This window comes from Salmo salar, chromosome ssa05 (genome assembly GCF_905237065.1).
Source record: "Salmo salar chromosome ssa05, Ssal_v3.1, whole genome shotgun sequence".
In the NCBI taxonomy this organism is placed as follows: Eukaryota; Metazoa; Chordata; class Actinopteri; order Salmoniformes; family Salmonidae; genus Salmo; species Salmo salar.
In genome coordinates, this window is record NC_059446.1 from 52,402,930 (window position 1) to 52,426,468 (window position 23,539).

General features: G+C 43.3%; 2 protein-coding genes across 12 annotated transcripts in view; both read right to left on the minus strand.

The window, feature by feature from the left end:
* Positions 1-596: 596 nt before the first annotated feature.
* Positions 597-19,483, minus strand: LOC106605093 (peroxisomal targeting signal 1 receptor). 10 transcript variants are annotated; one of them, XM_045718358.1, is made up of 18 exons: positions 19,242-19,473; positions 18,127-18,243; positions 17,233-17,310; positions 16,739-16,895; positions 15,642-15,680; positions 15,355-15,475; positions 14,939-15,088; positions 14,701-14,785; positions 13,597-13,687; positions 13,045-13,167; positions 11,594-11,677; positions 10,402-10,521; positions 9,300-9,443; positions 9,062-9,132; positions 5,582-5,794; positions 5,218-5,383; positions 2,632-2,789; positions 597-2,361 (listed from the first exon to the last, which is right to left on the minus strand). In XM_045718358.1, the coding sequence occupies exons 4-18, from the start codon at positions 16,850-16,852 to the stop codon at positions 2,049-2,051; spliced, it is 1,992 nt and encodes a 663-aa protein (XP_045574314.1). In that variant the 5' UTR covers positions 16,853-16,895; positions 17,233-17,310; positions 18,127-18,243; positions 19,242-19,473; the 3' UTR covers positions 597-2,048. The 10 variants fall into 10 exon arrangements, with proteins under 10 accessions (XP_045574314.1, XP_045574309.1, XP_045574311.1 ...); XM_045718353.1 differs by having other exon boundaries at positions 19,069-19,439; XM_045718355.1 differs by having other exon boundaries at positions 17,215-17,310; positions 19,069-19,439.
* Positions 19,484-19,818: 335 nt separating this feature from the next.
* LOC106605095 (calsyntenin-3) overlaps positions 19,819-23,539 on the minus strand; it is a 42,748-nt gene continuing 39,027 nt past the window's right edge. For both annotated transcript variants that reach the window (XM_014200399.2, XM_014200400.2), the window contains exons 16-19: positions 22,818-22,963; positions 22,436-22,571; positions 21,933-22,117; positions 19,819-21,798 (exon numbers count right to left, since the gene is read on the minus strand). In XM_014200399.2, the coding sequence (XP_014055874.1) occupies positions 21,649-21,798; positions 21,933-22,117; positions 22,436-22,571; positions 22,818-22,963 (617 nt within the window). In that variant the 3' untranslated portion in view covers positions 19,819-21,648. The remainder of the gene's footprint in view (positions 21,799-21,932; positions 22,118-22,435; positions 22,572-22,817; positions 22,964-23,539) is intronic.

Here is a 23,539-nt window from a genome sequence, read left to right on the forward strand (position 1 = left end):
TTTCCACTTCACAATAACAGCACTTACAGTTGACCGGGGCAGGTCTAGCAGGGCAGAAATTTGACAAACTGACTTGTTGGAAAGGTGGCATCCTATGACAGTGCCACATTGAATGTCACTGAGCTCTTCAGTAAGGCCATTCTACTACCAATATTTGTATATGGAGATTGCATGGCTGTGTGCTCGAGTTTTTCACCCATCAGCAACGAGTGTGGCTTAAATAGCCAAATCCACTAATTTGAAAGGGTGTCCACATACTTTTGTATATATAGTGTATTTGAAAGCCGAATACTTACCATGTGAATACATATGTGAATGTACATGCCCGCGCCCAAACCCCCTTGTACTTACAAGTACTTGTCCACTTGTTGTATGCTACTTACTATTCATAGAAAGAGCTGGATACGTGCAAAACAAAGTAGTCCCTGTAGCAGACACTCTTGGCTGAATTAACAAACTGCATTGACCATTTGCTTTTTCGTGCTGTAAAAGCAGCCTAATCCTGGGTCATTTTGGGTCTGCTATCCTGCAACTGGCCAAGGAAAATACAAATATGGGAAATTACTGCCCTTTCAAAACATGAAAAGTAGACCTAATCAATGAGTCGGAGCTTTATTGCTGAATATCACATTAATAATCATTACAGTATGGTTAACTATTTTGAAAACAGTACAATAATTATAGTACAGACAATATGGCAAAAAAGCATTATTTTACAATTAAGCTAATTATTTTACAACAAGGGCATTTGTTTGAAGAAATAAGGGTTGAGGGAAGGAAGAAGTCCAAAGACACTTCTTTCAGTATACCATCACCTTTACACTGATGTCATCCTCTGTCCAAAGCTGAGTCATTCATTATTTCACACTGTAGCAACAGAAAATGAAAACAAGCGCTTCTTGTCGGACCAATTCAGGTAGGTCCCTCCCCGTTCCCTTCCATTGGGTTCCTACTAGTGAATACGACTCTGGTGTGTACAACTCATGTCAGCAGTCTTTCTTTTCCCTCAAGTACTTCATTGGACTGAGTACGAGTATAATTCATTCTCTGATCTCTATGAAATAACGTGAAAGAAAACTAAAGACACTGTGGCCGTCAAGGACCGGAGTTCAGCACCCCTGCTCCAAAGCCAGATATCTATATTACTGTAATGATCTCTTTTTACCTTCAGCAATTGATTCGGAATCAGTAAGCCAGCTTTACAACGTTTGAACTTCATATTTTCAAGGGGGAATAAAACACGAAAAACAAAGATCCTCCAAATAAACATGATCCTATCTTTTCTATACATTACAGGAACATTCATCTCAACTTGATCTTTTGCTCTACCATGTTCATTTTATTCCCTCTGGAAAACCTAAGGTGCAAACCTTTCACTAGTATCCAATGTATACATCCATGTATCATAGGGCTGAATGAAACTAAGGGAGTCAAGTGGCTCCTCAGTTTCAATAGGCATGACGATGCCTCCGATTATGAGGGACACAACAAGAACATCCCTGCGCCAGTTGCTGAGGACAGAGAGGGAACGAACCAGACATCTGTGAACTAGTCTGGGTGCCAGTCTGTTTCTGCTTTGTGTCAAACATGATAATGAAAAAAGTAGGAACCAACTGGCAACCGGGCGATGTCAGAGTGATCAGGGGAGGAAATAGTATGTATTCAATACACCTGGTGTACACTGTGCATTTCCCTTGGTTGCTGAAAGACACATCAAATGTCCTTCTCACCTCTCCTCCCTTTCGGCCTACTCTCCCCTTGTCACACATCATCATCCCTCTCTTCCTGAAAGGATTGGATAGGTATCAGGGTTGGAGACAGTTCCATTTCAATTCAGGAAGTAAACTGACCCCAACCCTGGTAGTTATAAGATGGCAGAAATGCTACGAAAGGAGCTACATCCATGTTGTTTATACTTATCCAATCATTTCAGGTTTATATGAAGTGCCTATAGGGTTAGAGCTAGGGGGTTGTTTGTGGACAGGACCTCTCTCTCCTCCTTTTCTCTCTCTACCTCTCCCAGACACCTTCCTCCGATAAGTGCGCACTCACACACTATCAACTCTCCTCCTGCCCCTCTCCCTCCCTCGGCCCTCCCACACCTTCATTCCCCCCCCGCTTCCCCCCCCCTCCCTCTGACAGAAGTAGGAGAGCAACGTGTCGAGGTCTCGCCGGTCGGCCGCCGCGTATAGCGAGCTCTCTCCCATCATGCTTAAGGCCATGCGCAGGGTGGACCAGATGTTGTCGGACATCATGGTGGCTGCGGTGCTCCCCGGGCCCCGGCTGGCACTGACCTTCTCGCCCTCCCCCGACGCCTGGCGTTGCAGGGACAGGGCTTCCAGGAAGTGCTCCACGGCCTCTCTGTAAACCAGGAAGAGAATAGGGGTCAAATTGAAATTGTCATTGTGGTGCATTCAATAGATTTTTATTAAGGCAAAAATAATTATATTGTGAACAAAGTCAATACATTATATAAAGTCAATTTCTACTCCTGGTATGACCTGAATCTACAACTTAACTTTGACGAACATAAGAAAGTACAGTGTTAAGTGGATTTGATCAAATATTTAAAAATTTTTTTTTTTTTACAAAAACGGTGCATCTCTGGCCACAAAAGGCTCTCCATCTCACCTATGAGCTCCAAGGTTGACACAGCTGATTCCCAGGTTGTACCGACTGCGGATGAAGCCTGGCTGCAGTTCAAGCGCCCTCCTATAGGCGGCAACAGCCTCCTCTGAGCGGCTTCCATTGGCAAGCGTGGCGCCCAGTTTATTCCACAGCAGATAGTCCTGAGAGAGAGAGAGACACAGACAGAGAAGTCATGAGCTCCTGAATTAGTGTTGGATACATTGAGTTTTTCCACATAGACTTATACAGAACTCTGCATTACCTAAACACCAAATAGAAAAATTCCAACTTACAACCTTGATTTTGGACAAAATTACTTACTGCTAAGAATTATCCAGCAAACTTTCTAGCAAACCAAGAATCAGCATAAGAAGCACCGGAGAAACCTGAAAACACCACCCAACCTGCGACTGAGTGAGTAGATGTTCAGTCTGAAGCTACTTCTAAAGCCAAGAAGTGAAATACATTATAGTAATCTCTAGATATCTTACTATACAGACTCAGGACAGACGTCCCGGCTGCAACGGCATTTGTACACTGTGGTGTGAAGTGAAAGGTGTGAAAGCCTTACAATGACAGTAGACCATCACAGCTTCCCCCACCCCTGTGCAGAGGCAATCACAAAACAGTCCCCCCCGGAAATTAAACATGAGAATGCACAGTAACAGTACAAACAGAAGCTCCTTAAGGACAATCCAGAGACACTATTTGCTGACTCTTACAAACCGGGGATAATACACTTCTTTTTCCTCACATACCATCCCCTTGCATGGCACAGTTACCCTTCTGTTAAGAAAGAGGGTACGAGCAACGGGTGGAAACTAAGAATAATGGACAATGAAGAACCTGACACTGACAAAGGTTATGTCAACCTGTACAGATCTGGAACAGTATTGGTGCACTATTGTTGCAGGGAAGCCTCAAACCGTTTTCAGCAGGACTTCTACAAGATCAAAGAGAGAGCACAGCATAAGAAGCTCATCCTTGGACAACGTCCCCACCCCATAGACGAGCAGCCCCAAGAGGAGTGTCCCTCCCCTAGCCCTGAGAAAACCCAGGTCCCACAAATGCACTGCTCCTGCATTGATCTGAGGGAGAAATGGACAAAGCTGGAGATAAAGCTGGCGCAGCTCAAGGAGCTGTTCAGAACACTCAAGACAGCAAAGACCCAGACAACAGACCAGCACAACAATACCCCCTCAACAAGACCCAGAAGGCTGAAGGAGGAGAGGGACAGCTGTCTGGATGAGGGAGACCAGTCTACCTTCTGTTATGGGGGTCTGAGGTAAAGACAAGAGTGAGAAATAGAGAGAGAGAGTACATCAGTTAATTGAAACAAAAGGAGAGCTGAGTAAAGTTGTTCAAGAGGGGGTAGTTGGTGTCTGTTAAAAAGGAAGGACAATCACAGAAGCAGAGGGGGGTAAATGCTACATGTGACTAGGGATGGGTAGTTTCAGAGAGAAAAAAAAGTTTGAATAGGGAAAGAAAGTTAAGGGGGGGGGGGTTAGACATAACTTTTGAAGAGGAGGAAAGTAATAGACCCTTTTGGAATACCTAAAAATGCATTCCCCAGTCTCCCTCCTTCCTTTAAGTACATGACAGTCTATGATTAAAACAATGGGTTATGGTCCACAGATCTAATTGAATCTGAACAACCCTTTAACTGGAACAGAATGTGAAACAGAATAATATACTGTATATATATTTGAACTTTTGTTACTTTCTTTGCTTTCAGGCCCACAGGGAAAGGTGGTATGGAGGGGTCTCTTGGGGAGGGCTGGCGGGGATTTATCAGGAATGTAAGGGGGTGACTCGGGATGGATAGGTGGGAGGGGGACTGATAGGCAACTTAGGTTGCTGGATGGGAAGGGGTTGGAAACATAGTTTCCGGGTGGGGAGGGAGGATGCGGGAGGGTGGATGGGGAATGGGTTATCCATGTATACATTTCTTTGATGGTTTTTGTACCTGTCTGAAAGAAAAAAAAGATGAAAAAAAAAAAAAAGTTGTTGATCACAATATTTTTTACACTGAGATGGACCCAATTGCTTTAAGGTAACCATTTAGCATACAGATCAGAAATGACTTCAAGGGAGCAAGCAAGGAAGGATGTATTCGGACACGTTTGAATTGATCAACTTTAGCTTAATTTTATTTAAACAGCATAATTATAATCAAGTGTGTTTATTCTCCAAACACACATGAACCACAGATTGTGGATAACCTACTAGTGTACCTGTGGTGTGACAGAGAGGGCTGCTGTGAAGTGGATAACCTGCTAGTGTACCCGTGGTGTGACGGAGAGGGCTGCTGTGAAGTGGATTACCTACTAGCGTACCTGTGATGTGACGGAGAGGGCTGCTGTGAAGTGGATAACCTACTAGCGTACCTGTGATGTGACGGAGAGGGCTGCTGTGAAGTGGATAACCTACTAGCGTACCCGTGGTGTGACGGAGAGGGCTGCTGTGAAGTGGATTACCTACTAGCGTACCTGTGATGTGACGGAGGGCTGCTGTGAAGTGGATAACCTACTAGCGTACCTGTGATGTGACGGAGAGGGCTGCTGTGAAGTGGATAACCTACTAGCGTACCTGTGGTGTGACGGAGAGGGCTGCGGTGAAACAGTCCACGGCCTTGTCATACTCCCCGCTCAGATTGAAGAGGACTCCCAGGCCACACTGTAGCTGGGGGTCGACGCGGGCGGGGTCAGAGTTAGCCGCACTGAGGAACAGGGACTGCACCTCTGTAAACAAAGATCTGAGAGTGGGGGAGGAAGGAGGGAGGCACAGAGATGGGAAAAAAGGAGGGAAATTATTTAACAATTGTGATATTTTAAGCCAACAGATAAAATGTCCTGTACTTCATTTAGTGTTATATTGATTAGCAGTTATAAGTATATGCTGAATATACACACACACACACCACATTTGTACACAATGAAATAGGTCCACTCACTCCGGCAGCAGTGAGCCAAATCTCTCCCTCTCTCTGGTCCCTCCGTCCTTCTCTCGCTCCCGTTCACTCTGCTCCAGGACTGGCCGGTACGCGGGGTTGTGCCTCAGCCAATCGCGAAGGGTCTCACAGGCCTGCCTGTGCAGCGATTCGTTGGTGAAACTGACAGCCAGAGCCATCAGAGCGGTCAGGTTGTCCTTCTTCAACTCTATGCATCTAACGGCGAGAGAAAAGGAGAGAGCAAGAGAGAGAGAAAAAAAAGAGAGAAAGGTGAGAGAACCCGAGAAAATGTTGTGTCAGCCAACAAGTCGTCACAGGCATCATGTAACTTCGAGGACTTCCTATTTAGCACCCAAGTTCCTGCTTATCACAGCATCTTTGTATTTGAGCCACACATAAAACATGTATTCATAAATCAAATAAGTACATACTTCATGACATACTCTTAATGTCAGATAGGAGCTATGTCCCAAAAGGCACCCTTATTCTCTATGTCAGGGGTGTCAAACATACAAGCCAATTCAATGCGGCTCAACAAAAAAATAAAAAAAATAATAAAGATTATAAAAAATATTATATTTGAGATTCTTCAAAGTAGCCACCTTTTTCCTTGATGACAGCTTTGCACACACACAAACAAAACACACAGTTGAAGTTGGAAGTTTCAATACACTTAGGTTGGAGTCATTAAAACTCGTTTTTCAACCACTCCACAAATTTCTTGTTAACAAACTATAGTTTTGGCAAGTCGGTTAGGACATCTACTTTGTGCATGAAACAAGTCATTTTTCCAACAATTGTTTAGACAGATTAATTCTCTTATAATTCACTGTATCACAATTCCAGTGGGTCAGAAGTTTACACTAAGTTGACTATGCGTTTAAACAGCTTGGAAAATTCCAGAAAATGATGTCATGGCTTTAGAAGCTTCTGATAGGCTAATTGACATCATTTGAGTCAATTGGAGGTGTACCTGTGGATGTATTTCAAGGCCTACCTTCAAACTCAGTGCCTCTTTGCTTGACATCATGGGAAAATCAAAAGAAATCAGCCAAGACCTCAGATTTTGTTTTTGGGACCTCCACAAGTCTGGTTCATCATTGGGAGCAATTTCCAAATGCCTGAAGGTACCACGTTCATCTATACAAACAATAGTACGCAAGTATAAACACCATGGGACCACGCAGCCGTCATACCGCTCAGGAAGGAGACACGTTCTCTCTCCTAGAGATGAACGTACTTTGGTGCGAAAAGTGCAAATCAATCCCAGTACAACAGCAAAGGACCTTGTGAAGATGCTGGAGGGAACAGTTACAAAAGTATCTATATCCACAGTAAAACGAGTCCTACATCGACATAACCTGAAAGGCCGCTCAGCAAGGAAGAAGCCACTGCTCCAAAACCACCATAAAAAAGCCAGACTACGGTTTGCAACTGCACATGGGGACAAAGATCGTACTTTTTGGAGAATTGCCCTCTGGTCTGATGAATCAAAAATATAACTGTTTGGCCATAATGACCATCGTTATGTTTGGAGGAAAAAGGGGGAGGCTTGCAAGCCGAAGATCACCATCCCAACCGTGAAGCACAGGGGTGGCAGCATCATGTTGTGGGGGTGCTTTGCTGCAGGAGGGACTGGTGCACTTCACAAAATAGATGGCATCACGAGGCAGGAAAATTGTGGATATATTGAAGCAACATCTCAAGACATCAGTCAGGAAGTTAAAGCTTGGTTGCAAAAGGGTCTTCCAAATGGACAATGACCCCAAGCATACTTCCAAAGTTGTGGCAAATTGGCTTAAGGACAACAAAGTCAAGGTATTAGAGTGGTCATCACAAAGCCCTGACCTCATTCCTATAGAACATTTGTGGGCAGGACTGAAAAAGCGTGTGGAGGCAAGGAGGCCTACAAACCTGACTCAATTACACCAGCTCTGTCAGGAGGAATAGGCCAAAATTCACCCAACTTATTGTGGGAAGCTTGTGGAAGGCTACCCGAAACATTTGATCCAAGTTAAGCAATTTAAAGGCAATGCTACAAAATACTAATTGAGTGTATGTAAACTTCTGACCCACTGGGAATGTGATGAAAGAAATAAAAGCTGAAAGAAATAATTCTCTCTACTATTATTCTGACATTTCACCTTCTTAAAATAACGTGGTGATCCTAACTGACCTAAGACATGGAATTTTTACTACGATTAAATGTCAGGAATTGTGAAAACTGAGTTTAAATGTATTTGGCTAAGGTGTATGTAAACTTCCGACTTCAACTGTACATATACTTTAAAATGACTCTAACCAAATCAAAATGGTGTAGAAATTATACAGAACAAAAATAAAAATGCAACATGTAAAGTGTTGGTCCCATGTTTCATTTTATACTTTAACTTTTGATACTGAAGTACATTTTAGCAATTACATTGATACTTGAGTATATTTAGAACCAAATACTTTCACTCAAGTAGAATTTTACTGGGTGACTCACTTTTACTTGTAATTTTCTATTAAGGTATCTTTACTTTTACTCAAGTATGACAATTGGGTACTTTTTCCACCACTGATCATTACACAGGTGCATGTTGTGCTGGGGACAATAAAAGGCCACTCTAAAATGTGCAGTTTTGTCACACAACACCACAGATGTCTCAAGTTTTGAGGGAGCATGCAATTGGCATACTGACTGCAGGAATGTCCACCAGAGCTTTTGCCAGAGAATTTAATGTTAATTTCTCAACCATAAGCTGCATCCAACGTTGTTTTAGAGAATTTGGCAGTATGTCCAACCTGCCTCACAACCGCAGATCACGTGTAACCAATCCCAGCCCAGGACCTCCACATCCAACTTCTTCACCTGTGGGATCTCTGAGACCAGACACCCGGACAGCTGATGAAACTGAGTATTTTTATCTGTAATAAAGCCCTTTTGTGTGGAAAACTAATTCTGATTGGCAGGGCCTGACTCCCAAGTGGGTGGGCCTATGCCCTCCCAGGCCCATGCCCCCTGCCCAGTCATGTGAAATCCATAGATTAGGGCCTAATGAATTTTTTTTCAATTGACTGATTTCCTTATATGGACTGTAACTCAGTAAAACTGTTGAAATTGTTGCATGTGCGTTTATATATTTGTTCAGTATATAATGGACCTACATTCATACAGTTTCCTCACTCTGTCCAGCTTGCTAACAATCACCGAAACAAAAGCTAGAATCAGGGAGCATAAAAAAAATCAAAACGATGAACAGAGGAAATGTTTTTGCACATTTTGACAGCAAGAAAATAACACATTTTCAGTGTGGCCCTCCGGACATTGTTGAAGACAGAATGCGCCCCCCAGGTCAACATGAGTTTGACACTCCTGGTCTATATAGTGCACTACTTTTGGCCAGAGCCCTATGGGTGCCCTATATAGGGAATAGGGTGCCACTTGGGACACACAGGGACTTCTCTCAAGTCAGTGAGGCTGCTATTCCAACTCTTTACCTGCGGAGGGCACTGATGGCTGCAAACTCTTGTTCGTTCTCTGCCTGACAGGTTCCCAGATATTGCCATGCCTAAAAAAAAGAAGCAGTGTGAGAGTGCTTAGTTCTCTTTACCTCTTAACCCACCTAATGCTAACAGGGTAGTAAAGAACCCCCTTAGTCGCCAGCGCTTGTTAGCCAGAAATAATTTCACCTTGAGATATTATTATATCAGAGTTATTAATTAATGAGTGTCTCACCAGCTGGTTGTCTGGTTCTCTCTGTACGGCGCTCTCAAACAGACGCACGGCCCCAGGGATGTCCCCTGCCTCCATCCTCCTTACCCCCTCAGCAAGGGGGTCCTGGTGGGACAGGTACGGGTTGTCCTCCTCAAACTGGTACCCCTGGAGGGGGTGAGAGAGCGAGAGAGCGAGTTAAATCATGAACAGCAACTTAGCAAACAAGACAAGGCAGATTTTTTTTAGCCTGGACAGGTAGGAATGCTGAACATATTCATTGTGATCTAGAAGGCTAAACTTATCCTTAACTAAAAACGAACCCTTATTTTAACCAGGTAATTTGACTGAGAACACATTCTCATTTACAGCAACAACCTGGGGAAGAGTTAGAGGGTTTGGTGGTCATGGACACCGGGGTTAACATCCCTACTCCTTTTTGAAATTATTTTTTTACCCCCTTTTTCCTCACCAATTTCGTGGTATCCAATTGGTAGTTACAGTCTTGTCTCATCGCTGCAACTCCCGTACGGACTTGGGAAAGGCGAAGGTTGAGAGCCGTACGTCCTCCAAAACACAACCCAACCAAGCCGAACTGCTTCTTGACACAATGCCCACTTAACCCGGAAGCCAGCCGCACCAATGTTTCAGAGGAAACACCGTACACCTGGCGACCGTGTCAGCGTGCACTGCGCCCAGCCCACCACAGGAGTCGCTAGTGCACGATGGGACAAGGACATCCCTGCTGGCCAAACCCTCCCCTAACCCGGACGACGCTGGGCCAATTGTGCGCCGCCCCATGGGTCTCTCGGTCGCGGCCGGCTGCGACAGAGCCTGGACTCAAACCCAGAATTTCTAGTGGCACAGCTAGCAGTGCCTTAGACCACTGTGCCACTCTGGAGGCCAACATCCCTACTCTTACGATAAGTGCAATGGGATCTTTAGTGACCACAGAGAGTCAGGACACCTGTTTAACGTCCCATCCAAAAGACCGCACCATACACAGGGCAATGTCCCCAATCACTGCCCTGGGGCATTGGGATCTTTTTTTGTTGTTGACCAGAGTAAAGAGTGCCTCCTACTGGCCCTCCAACACCACATGTGGATAGGAAACTATGTCAAGTACCTTGTCGTAGGAGCTGCTGAGCATCTGGTCAAAATCAGAGAGCCAGGGGTGACTTTCTGCGTCTCTCTTGGCCATCTCCTCCCACTCCTGCTGCAGCTTCTCCCAGAAGTCCACGTCGCTCTGATACAGAGGAACAATCACAATGTCAAAGTCAGGGGTCAAATGATGGGGGTGCCGAGCATCATCATACCAGTTGCTGTGGGAATCCCCCTAACGTTAACATTGGTCCAAACCACTATTTTTAGGGGATGCCCAATGGCCAATGTGAACTTTGATAAAGGTTCTATATACACAGTGTACTTTAAGCCAATGATACATGGTAATTACCTGATGTGTGAAGTGAAAATGTGCAATGGCATTTTTAGTGCAATATAGTACATGTAAAGAGCTTAATATATACTGAACAAAAATATAAACGCAAAATGTAGTGTTGGTCCCATGTTTCATGAGCTGAAATAAAGATCCCAGAAATGTTCCATATGCACAAAAAGCTAATTTCTTTCAAATGTTGTGCAAAAATGTGTTTACATCCCTGTTAGTGAGCATGTCTCCCTCCTTTGCCAAGATAATCCATCCACCTGACAGGTGTGGCTTATCAAGAAGCTGATTAAACAGCATGATCATTACACAGGTGCACCTTGTGCTGGGGACAATAAAAGGCCACTCTAAAATGTGCAGTTTTGTCACACAACACATGTCTCAAGTTTTGAGGGAGCGTGCAATTGGCATGCTGACTGCAGGAATGTCCACCAGAGCTGTTGCCAGATAATTGAATGTTCATTTCTCTACCATAAGCCTTCTCCAACGTAATTTTAGAGAATTTAGCAGTGCGTCCAACCGGCCTCACAACCGCAGACCACGTGTACCCACGCCAGACTAGGACCCCCACAGTCAGTTTCTTCACCTGCGGGATCGTCTGAGGGGGTGCTTTGGAGTATTTCTGTTTGTAATAGAAGCCCTTTTGTGGGGAAAAACTCATTTTTATTGGCTGCGCCTGGCTCCCCAGCGGGTGGGTCTGGCTCCTAAGAGGGTCGGCCTATGCCCTCCCAGGTCCACCCATAGCTGCACCCTTGCCCAGTAATGTGAATATTAGGCTATAGGCTGGAATTATTCTTGATAGATACAATTTGGAAGATGTTTAAAAATACTTAAGGTCATTATTCTGTTATCTTTCCTATTGTATCTCTCTTACCTCCACAGCAGCTTTAGCTTGCTGGAACTCTGGACCTGCTGTGGCGAACTCATCTACCCATGATTCCGCTGACTCCACTGAGACCTGAACAGGAAGGAAGAGGTAGCAATGGCAGATGTGGACACCAAGTTGTCCATAACTCTATAACAACACTTAAAGTGGAATGTTGAGGTTGTGACAGTAAAGGAGCAGCAGAACAAGATGGGGAAGAGGGGTGAAAGAGGAAGACAAGATAAAGGAATGGGAAGAAGCAAAACAAATCAGAGAACCACACCCATTCTCCCACTCCCTTTCTCCCCTACAATCTATATACACCTCTAGTGCAGGTCGTCTTTACTACTTTTCTAAAAGTAATTGCTATAATCTAAATGCAAGTTTAAATCAGCAAAAACAATGCATCGTCCTTGGGTTTATATAAAGTGCTAAGAAACTACGGGAATACCTACATGGGGCACAACATTCTGCCACTAAAAACAGCCATCAAACTACCGTAAAAAAAGGCTGATGAAAAATATAATCAGCTCAACGCAACTTTCTTGACAGAAAGCCGGTTGCGGAGCCACTGGGCAGTGTTGCCATGGCATCAGGGGTCCTACCTGCCTGACGACAGAAGCCCATTGATGTGCCTGTTTAGCCTTAGCTTTGGCAAGCTTCTGATCACACTCTTGGGTTGTCAAGGGTAAAGTCCCTCCCCCAGTCTCCTCCAGGAACTATGGCAACCAGGGAGCGGAGAACGGGGGGAGGCATGATTGTTTTGTCGCAGGTGTGAGGCGTTGGGGGTGGATTTTTGTTTCGGGAGGGGTGAGGGTGGAGGAGTTTTCATTTGGTACAAATTAATGGGGGTTGTTAATCGAAGGAGGGGAAAGCCAAGAGTTCATGGCAGGGTGAAAAGTAGATGTCACAGTTAATGAGAACTCCTATGACTACATACTCAAGGGTAAACACCAGGGCTGGGGTCTAATTCAGGAAGTGACTTGGAATTCAACTCGTGATGAAAACAATACAAAAATGCCTATTATTATTTCTCAATCCCCTACCTGAATTGAAAAATTATTTGCCCAAACCCTGTTAACATACAACTTCACTTCACAAGGGTAACTGGAAGTCTGATTCAAGAAGGGAACAGCTATGATGATTTTCATTGGCAGAAGTCGGCATATAGAAATCGCATGTATATAGAAAGGACAATGCTCTCTTTTCCACAATAAATTATTTCTACATATACCTTTTCCAAATTATACATTGTAAAGCCTAGTGCAAGGCTCACATACAGAAAAGTTCATGGCCATAACTTGGTTATGTAGTTAGTAACAGTTGCAGGGGTCTGCACCAAATACTGAGACGTGGGGGGTTCATGAGGCACAAAATGAGGAAGCTTGAGCCAAGATGGCTCCCTGTAGGTTGACAGTTGCACCCTTCCCCTTGTGTCTTCAATGGAAGTTGGCTCCTACCTGGTTGAGGTTGGAGGCCCAGTTCTGAGCCTCCTTGGCCTGAGCTCTATCTGTGTGCTGTTTGCCTGCTCTGTCCTCCACTGTGACACTGCCCTCGCCAATCTGCCTAATGAACCGCAGGAACTACAGTGCAACACAACAACAACAACAACATAACAATGACACAATATCCATTATGGCTAATGGCTTATGGACCTAGACTGGTCATTAAATCAGTTTGTGCTCTAGCCAAATCCCAAATAATGACAGGGGAGTTGGATACCACACAAACAGTTCTGAAGACCAGGTTGTAAAGAGTCACTATGCTACTATGGTCCATCACTGCAAAATGCTTTCCCATGAAACATTTTGATGTCTAATTGACTACAAAAGAAGTGTGTCTCACTGAACACTTCAAAAGAAACGGCTACAACTACAACGATCCTGTTATTACAAAGCTACATTACTTCTATGGACAAAAAAAATGGGGAAAGGGTATGGGGATAGATATGTAGAAAAAAAAAAGTATGAAACACACGCAACACGGAAACACACACACACACACACACACACCTCAGTGTTCTGTAACTTGGGGTCATTGACCTTTGCGACCAGCTCATTGGCTGTTTGCTTCAGTTCGTCTCCTGGTAGGTACTCTTTCGTCCTATTGGATTGACAAACATTAACATCAAAGGGTTAATTTAAACAGCTAACTGAGTCTCAAACAGTGATCATTTTAAAGAACAAGTGGGTTAAAGAGACAATGTACATTTTACATACCGTAATTTCCGGACAATTGAGCGCACCTGAATATAAGCCGCACCCACTGAATTTTAAAAAAAAAGTATTATTTTGAACATAAATAAGCCACACATGTCTATAAGCCGCAGGTGCCTACCGGTACATTGAAACAAATGAACTTTACACAGGCTTTAACGAAACACGGCTTGTAACAAAAATAAATAGGCTTTAACGAAACACGGCTTGTAACAAAAATAAATAGGCTTTAACGAAACACGGCTTGTAACAAAAATAAATAGGCTTTAACGAAACACGGCTTGTAACAGAAAATTTGCAGTGAACAGTAGCCTACCAAGAAAGTCATTGGTCACTATCTCCCTCCTCCTGTGCACCGAAACAACTGAAGTCATCTCCTTTCAAAAATAATTGAAAGCGGGAAAAATCCATATATTAGCCGCGTCATTGTTTAAGACGCAAGGTTCAAAGCGTGGGAAAAAAGTTGCGGCTTATAGTCCGGAAATTACGGTAATCACACTGTATCCTTGTAAATATATTGTAATTGAAATGCATTGTCTCTTTTCACAATGCATATCCAACAAGGATGGAATCAAAAGACGCTTTTGAAAACCTAATTAAATGACTGCTACTTATTGGGTCAAAGCATTACATACACAAACTAAAAGACTGTGTGCGGGATTAACTGGCTTTCATTTTTTTTCTTGACTTAGAGCTATGTTATGGCCAAAGCCCTTATAAAGTGAACGCAATAACACAGAGTTCTGAGAGGACGAGATCAAAGACTTTAAGACACACTTAGCGGCTCAACATCACAATGGGACCATCTTCTCTGGAACGTTCTAAAGGTTTCTCAGAAGTTCACTGTATCCATCTACGTGTCCCTTGCGCTCCTCTTTTTCTCGGTCTCTCCATTATTACCATTCTTGCTCCCTCTCTCCCAGGTCTCCGAGCCATAGCTTCTCCTCTGACTGCTCCAGATACTCCTCTGCCCAACGCCCGGGATCTGAGAGATAGAGAGAAAGAGAAGAGAAAGAGGGGAGAAAGGGAAAGAGTAAGATACCGATTATTTCTCTACCTGTTAGAAGCAGTGGCCACAAAGTACATTCAAACAAATGGTTGGCAATTGTGCCTACCATTGACATAAAAAAAAATGTACCGGTGCCATCGGTGATGAACTCTCTGGTCCAATCAGCGTCAGCGGGGTCTCCAAGTCCCGCCTGCCCCGAAGAGGCTGTGGAGGCATCCGCTCCCGACAGAAACTCAGACGTCCAATCACCAGACAGGGCCAACGCGGCCACACCCGGAGCTACGGACAGGACAGGAGGGAAAGGGTGTTGTTTTCTTCACACATTGGCAAAAAAAGTGTGTTTTTCAGTGCAAGTACTTGGATGGAAGGTACAGGAAAACGTAATAAAGGTGTCTTGAAGTGTCAACCTATGTTCCAAAGCCTGTGGGGTAACAATATGGAAGTGCCGCTGGGCAGCTGGGCAGGCACACTGCAAATCTATAATGGTGTTGCTTCTGCTGCGTTGGAGAGTATAATATGGAATTCTATTACTGCTGTGTGTGTACCTCTCTGTGGAGCCTGTCTGTAGCTCTGCTGATCGATCTGCTGCATTTCCTCCAGTAACTGGCCCATGTCGAAGCTGTGAGGGGGCCGTGGAGGCGCCTGCTGCATGAACTCATTCACCAACTGGGACACACACACATGCAGAACAGGACATCAAACGCAAGCCTATTCAATGACGATTAACAAACCTCACGTGAATGAAACGTGTTTTCATATTCCTTTTTTAGAATATGCAGACAAAGCACAACCGTTCGAATCAATAGGACTGGGAAGGTAATATGAGACTGACCTCTTCTTCTGTTGCGATTTCAATGGGTGTAGGGGGAATCTAGGAGAAAAAGAGGGATGAAAGTGATACCTTGAGATATATTTGGGAAAGCTATAGTACAACTAAGTTACAGTATCTCATCTAAGTTCTACGGTCCAAACAAACTATGATGTATAAACTCGTTCAAGTATGGGTAGATGGTTCCAGGGCTCTAAAGCACGACAACGTTTTTGTGCGTGACCAGGAGTTTTATTTTGGGAGCTCTATGCGACTAGGAAAGAAATCTCCAAGGTAATAGTTGTGGCAATAAGGCTTCACTGTACTGTTGTTTCAGAGTGCCTAAGAGGAAAAAAAAGCGAGTGCCGATTCGATCATGTCATGGTTTCTCCGTTACTACAGCTTGTTCATAGCCCAACCAAGTCAAAAGATCTGACCCATATCACAGTCACAACATTTTTATCTTCCTGTAGCGAATCGCCGGGACCACATTTTACATTCATAAACCATGTCGTGGGCCGTTCTAAAACTACTCGGCGTCTCGTTAACCGTTTGTTTACACTTTGTTACATTCATGTTACCTCACTGGCTAGCTAGCTAACAAACCGGTAACTTTACCAATATATCCAAATATTTGGGGGCACAGAAAGAAAGGAAAAGGCATAGCTTCTTCAGGAGATCAATGATCATAGAAATCACAAACCTGACGTTTTTAAAGAGAAAGTGTACAATTTTAAATGTAATGCATCTCAATATGAAAATAGTGCTTTTACCCAATGTAGAAACCTAATATTCCACAAATTACTTGGTCATTTCGTTTTTAACTTTTCTAATAAAACAAATATATTTTACAGTGTTACATATTACCTTACAGGGCACAACATGTGCTTAAAGTAGACAGAATATCTCAATCATTTTTTCAAATCTCAGTTCTGGTGCTCATAAATTTCATGTCAAGCTCCGAACTTTTAAAAAATTGGATGGGCCCCACCGTTGACCAGGAAAAATAACTCTCAATGCAACATGGTCAATAACAAACTAAGAATATAAAAAAACAGAACATGGATTACTGTACATATTCCATACGTTCTTTATTCTAATTTCTACCGGTGACTACTCACAGTTGGCGTTGACCTGTGCCTCCAAGCACCTCCCTCCTGGGTCATGTGACCCGTCAGCTTCATGAGGGGATTGGCTCCCCCGCACTCCCCCTCCACCAGCTCCCGCATCGCCATGGCAACACCGGGCAGCGGTGTATCCAATCAGACCCCCTTAGAGCTGAAGAGAGGAAAAAGTGACTAAAAACATTGATTTATAGATTAGACGGATTAGATGGAATTATTTGTACATTTCAAACATTTCAAATCGAATTAACTCAGTTTGATAATATCACATTCAGGATCCTGCCTGGGTGGCAGACACTTTCAGCATTCATTGAGGTGCCTAACAAGACAACAAATGTGAGCTATTAAGCAGAGATCGGCACCAACACTATTCATGGTCCCATGCAAGACAGCTCAGGATAAACCATTTGAATACAAAGAGTGTGTACCAGTATCAAGAAAAACATAAGAAAAAAATGTGGATGTCCACTCACTGTTGGGAAGTCATTTACCTTCCTACTACAGCTAGGCTATCCTTTTCTCCAGCTCCTGTGCTGTGTTTGGGTGTGCGTCGTCACTCTCTTTTCAACCTTTTACATCAATCAAAGCAACATGAGAGAGCTGTTTGAGAGATACGGAGATCTATTTGAGGATGAGAGGGCTAGCCAGGCCAAATTGAAATCTCATCCCGAGAGCCCAAGGACTCATAGTCCTCTCCTAATCTAACATGCTCTATCGGTTGGCTTTTAAAACACACACACACACACACACACACACACACACACACACACACACACACACACACACACACACACACACACACACACACACACACACACACACACACACACACACACACACACACACACACACACACACACACACACACACACTTCCCCTCCAAGGATACCAAAAAAGTAGCAAGCAGTCAAAGAATGGCTCCACAACAGGACTGAGTGAGAAAAGCCTAGAGCTTCACTTTCCCTCTTCCAACTGGCTTTTCAGTCTTTAACTTGCTCTTTAAATACTCACCTGGCCCTTTAAGTGAAAGAAAACATTCAAGGGTGACAACCAACAGTCAAAGCAACTCTCTCTACTGCAAAGCTGTAGTAATATTCCCCGATCCACAGTCCTCTCCCCCACAACAGTGTGTCAATGCAATCAAATGTCGGAGAGAGAGAGACGAACCTGCTGTTCACATAGCTGACCTACTATCTAGGTCAACAACAGACATACACAGATAGTGGCCTACTCAACTTCACTAAACCTCTCAGACAAACACAATAATGACCATTTCTATAATGCAGTCAGCCCTGGAGCTGAGAAGTAAAGACATGCCCATTTCCAGCATCTTACAACAATACAAAAAGTAACAGCACCACACACACAACTGCAGGTAATCTTACCGAAAATAAGGGGAGACAACGCTGTACCCTGTCCACAGGTGGTCCAGTAGCTATACTAGGGTTTAGATTTAAGGATTTCTTTCCGCTGACCCAAACAGACGCTGTACGATTAGGGCCCTGTTAAGAGGATCATAGACAGATATTAATAAACACTGTCTCACACACACACTGTGCAATACCGTGGATAGAAGAGACAGTCTTAATGAATATGCATGGTCCCAAAACGAGTGAATGTGTCTGGGTTTAATTCAGTTAGTAGGTATTCCTAGTGAGGTGTCATACTTTGCACTGTATGACAGCATGCTGTAGCTAGATTGGCTCTACAGAAAAATATAGGTTGGCTTCTCAAGTTGAGACTGACAGCATGAAAATGTTATTTAGGTATGATGCTTTCTCAAGTTGAAAACATAAGGTTAGTATTGCAATGCTTTTACCTGAAAACCACCAGTTGAGAATTCAAAGAGCACCATAAAACTAACCATTGGCAACATATAGGCAGTAGGTACTATAGTTACTATATACTATACTAACTAGCTACTATACTGCACACATCCTACTACACCATGTCAATAGTTCATGCACAGAAGTTAAGGGTGAGGCATGTCCTAGACAATTTTAGATTTATATGGTCACATTACATAAATTCATGTCCTCCCAACTAGCACTGTAACGTTTAACATTGACTTTACACAATATATGTACTGTATGCTAGCTAGCTAGCTAACGCATCTACAGTGTGTAGTGGCTGTAGCTAGCTAATTATGGTTAGTTAGAGAGCGTTGAACTTGCGAAATACATTCAGTAAAATATTGAACGCTAACTAGCTACGTGGCTAGCTACCTACCTGTTTGCCACAATGCATGTTGATGACCAAATGCTAGCAAGTTAGCTACAAAAATGTGACAGACCATTATTCGATTGATAGCATAATGTTCTACTCACCACCACCTACTACTACTACTACTACTACTGACTGTAGACCTTCCTACTATCCTCTTCTCCGAATTGTCTGCCTACAAAATAATAAATAGCTAGCAATTCAAGAATCCAGCGTAGCTACTGAGTGTGAAAGTAAATCTTTACCCGTGTTTATTAGCGCGTGTCTCTTTATTTACCTCCTGCTCTTTCCCCCATGACCCACAAAAAACCTACACAGACGCACAGCTAATCCTGCAAGGCGTATTCTCAAACAGCATCGACGTAGACGTTGAATGACAGACAATACGGAATGTGCGCAGAACGAGTTAATGCGTGTGCAAACGCTGCAAATCGATGTTGCCATTTATGCCTACGAATATTGTTACATTCTAAATGTTCGATTAAGTTGCAATCTCTGGCTACATTTGGTGAAACAATGTAACGAAAGGGGCGTATCATTGACCTTGATTGACAGTGGGTGAAGTACGCAAAGGGACAGCAAGGTTTGCGTATTTTATTGCGCAAGTTATGAATGAATTGCAAAGTCCAACAAATTTGTTCTGCTTTGTGGCAACATCATTTTCTGTCTCAAACTCAAAACCCCTAATTCTCATTATCTCAGGAGAGGAACGAAAATATTATCTGGTTATTCCTGATATATGTAGGCTTTTACCAAGGAATGTATGTATTATCTCAAACCACCCAAAAAGTGCTCAGAAGATGGTGATAGTGAAATATTTTCAAATTGATTTACTTAAAAAAAAACAGGCAGCATTTAGACGTCATCAGTGTTTTATTATGAACTTTGAAATGTTTTCAGACAGTTATCAATAACAATAATCTTCATAATCCATGTTATCATTGTATCAATAATTACAGTTAATGTCCCAATAGTAACCATAGTAATAATATAAGTAATTAATGACATTTTTATTCCATTTTTAATATTACACTGAAAAACAACAGGCTTTATTTACTGACAGGTTTATCACTGCACATTGAAACACAGACAGACAGCAATAAACACAAAGGGAGGAAGTGAGGGAGGGTGAAGGAGGGAGGAGGTACATTCAATAGACCAAAGAGATGGTGGGGACCGGCGTGAAAAGAAAAAGACAAGGGGGAAAGAGGAGATAAGGAAGAGAGAACGATTTGAGAATATTCTAAAGGAGGTGTGAAAGAAGGAAGGAGTGAGAGCGAGAGGGGTGACAGAGTAGCTATTTATCACAATGTTCCCTCCATTTACTGTAATTCAGATATGAACAAGATTTTAAATTACAACAATTCAACACACAAATGAATACACTCATCAAGCCAGGAATCATCATCCTTATTACTACTACTATTATTACTCTGTATTCTGATGGTGTAACCTTAAAAATATACAACAGCTGGTCAAATGAAAACAATGTAATTGGTAATAAATAATATGTATATGCAGCTCCCTCTTTAAGAGTACAGACAGAGAGCAAGCGTTGACTGCAATAATAATAACAATAACTGTATGTACAGAAAATGTAATACAATCAAAACTGCCTAAGCTGAGCTGACATTCTGGATACAGCGGGTGTTGTGGTGTGTGTGTTTCGTTGTTGTAGTGAGGTTGTTACGAGAGCGGTGGGTGGTGAAAGTGCAATGGGCTAGGGGTCGCTCAGTCGAGTCACTGAGGTTGTGGTAAAGGTCAGAGGTTACTCTATGCCCGTATCGGCAGCCTGTTTGGTTGTCTTGCAAAAACATACAATGAAAGGGTCCTACCAACCAATACGATTTAACATTTAAAAGTCTACCCTGACAAAAGGAAAGTTCTGAAAATGTACACTTTTGCGTGGACAATTTATTTGATCTAATTTAGCACATCACATACAGTATGTGAAGCACATCGTACATAGTATGTAAAAGTCTGTTAGAACCCTATAATTGTATGTTTTTCTATATTAGGGTTACTATAAATGTGGATCTGAACTGGAGTCAGTTCGTGTTTTTGGAAGTTGAGGAATGTATAGAGCGAGAGAGAGCGAGAGAGAGAGATTGTGCAGCAAAAAGACGACTAGATTAAATCTAGAGGTGTGTGGGATAGCGCCAGGATCAGGGCTTGTGTCTATGTGTGAGGGGCCGACACGAGGTTGTGTGTGAATCGATTGCTTCAATATTCATTTTGTGTGGCGGGCAAAGGTGTCTGAAGTGTGATATGGAGATAATAAAACATATACAATCTTAACTTTACAACTAACTTATGTAGCCTCGGTCCGGCCTGTGTCACACAGACTTCCAGGACAATGTCAATTCCCTGTGAGTTAGGAATTAGTGCACCACATACAATTTTTGTTGGTTGTTTTGGTCAGGCGGTTAGAGTATAGTGTATATATATTGTGCCGTAGAACATTTACGTGGTGAAACATTCAATGCACTGTTATTGGCTATAGATCATTAATGGTGCTGTGATGTTGCGGTAATACAGTGTGTGTTGTTGTACGTTTACATTCCATAGACTAGAGGTGTCAGCAGTTTTCAATATTTAAACACGTTGAGAAGAGTGTGAGTGGCGAGCCGTTTTGTGTTTTCCATAGAAATGGGTGCGTCCAGAGAGAGAGAGAGACGATTGGCTTAGTAGCGACGGGGGTTGCCGTCTCTGCCCTCTTTCTTGATGATGATTCGCTGGTCGTCGTTGGCGTCGTCGGGCGACTCCACCACTTCCTCGTCCTCCTCCCCCTCACCTTCAGTGTCAGCTGAGATGCCCATACGAGACTCATAGGACTGAGACAGAGGAAGAGAAGTGATCAAATAATCATTATAATCGTCTCTACTCTTAAACCAAATTCAAAACTTCCACACTGAAATGAATAAATAAAAATATATTCTATTCCGCAAAAACACAGTTAGATCTTTACCTCCATGGGGTTGACGATGATGGTGAGGGCAGAGTCATCCCATTGGCCGCTGTCCTCCTTAGACCCTCCCCTAGCGCCCTCGCCACGGCGGTGGATGGAGCGGATTCGAAACACTCCCAGGATCACCATGACAACCAGGAAGCCCACGCACACCATGATGATAACTGTGGCCGCTCCTGGCACCACTGTCAGAGGAAAATAAGAGTTTTATATGAACCTTTCAGCCACCATCCTGTCATTAATGTCAGTGACATCTTGTGGTGAAAATGAACCTGTGATTTTTTGTATTTTGAATCTCCATTTTGAGAGTGGATAGGGGATTTCCCAATAGAAACAAAAGGGGATGATATAGAGATACCTTCATCGATTTGTTTTTATGTGTCTGGATTTAACATTGAGAAAAACGCATGTACTCAGAAATATAGAGCATAGTTCTCCTGTAAAAGGTAAATCAAGCGAAAAAGGTCGACATTAATACTGAGGTAAATGAAGTGTGTATAAACCCGAGTTGCGGTGGGGGTTAGGCAGGGTGTGTCCGCTCAGCTCCCCAGAGTGATGAGACGGGTGAAGGAACTGCTGCTGGGAGGCCAGGAGGTGAGACGGGTGGTACAGACTGTCCAGGGAGTGCAGGAAGTTCACCTGAGAGCAAGGATGGATGAATATTTGGATGGACAGAGAGATAGAGTGAAAGACAGATAAAAAAGAAAAAGAAGCCTTGTCACAGAACCTCTTACTAACTGAACTAATGCTGTGCTCTCTCTCTACCCACTAAATGCTAGGTTAAAAACACTTAGCTCGTGCCCTAGTATTGTACACCCCATTGAAGCTTATTTGCTAACCCATTTCGGGTTAATTACAGCCTCCATTGTCAATTAGATGAGTTACCTCCAGTGTGAGCTCGTTGCTGGTGTATCTGCCATTCATCTCGGAGCAGGACAGACGGAACCGCCTCTCAAAGCGGGCCGAGCCTTTAGCCAGCCGGTAACGGACGGACCGAAGGACATCCTCATAAACGGAGATGGACTCAGCTCCTAACACAGAGAGAGAGAGAGAGAGAAAGAGAGAGATGATGAGAGGTGGAGAGTAGGAAGTTTTGGGGCAGTTCAACACTGAGGAAACAGTAAGACAAAAAGATAATGCTACAGTTTGTGAACGTGATGCAGAGGTGCGATGCAATATGCAACATAGCCTTACGTGTCACTTCAAAATCCCAACTAATCGCACCATGCTGAATGTCACTGTGGGCAGCAAATGAAGCGCTTCAGCACATAGACTATCCCTCTGGTGCAGTTTTCCCAAACTTCTGTTTTTGAGAGATTTTCTTAGTTTTTCTTTGGAATTAAAAGACCCACTCCAGCCTCACTAGCATGGAATTTATCAAAATGTGCATTTCAGTAGCTGGTGCAGGGTTCCTCATTATATGGCGGGGGGGGGGGGGGAGATGAGCCTTTCCTTTTTTGTCCTCTATTGCTCCCGCAAGCAAGGGGGGAGGCTGATGACATCAGAGTGCACCCATCAGACCGACTCCTTGAAATTTCGCAACTGTGCCTACATGTTTTTTTTTTTTACCCTTAAGTATTTATAACTAGGATATCGTTTTTCAACGG

Bases quoted from the DNA above. Each gene is read 5' to 3' on its own strand.
- LOC106605093 (XM_014200396.2), bottom strand. From the start codon at position 16,852: ATGGCGATGCGGGAGCTGGTGGAGGGGGAGTGCGGGGGAGCCAATCCC. The intron at 15,476-15,641 runs GTCAGTCTCATA...TGTGTGTCCCAG, and splicing joins AAATCGCAACAGAAGAAGAG to TTGGTGAATGAGTTCATGCA. The intron at 5,795-9,061 runs GTAAAGAGTTGG...TCTCGCCGTTAG, and splicing joins GCCATCAGTGCCCTCCGCAG to ATGCATAGAGTTGAAGAAGG.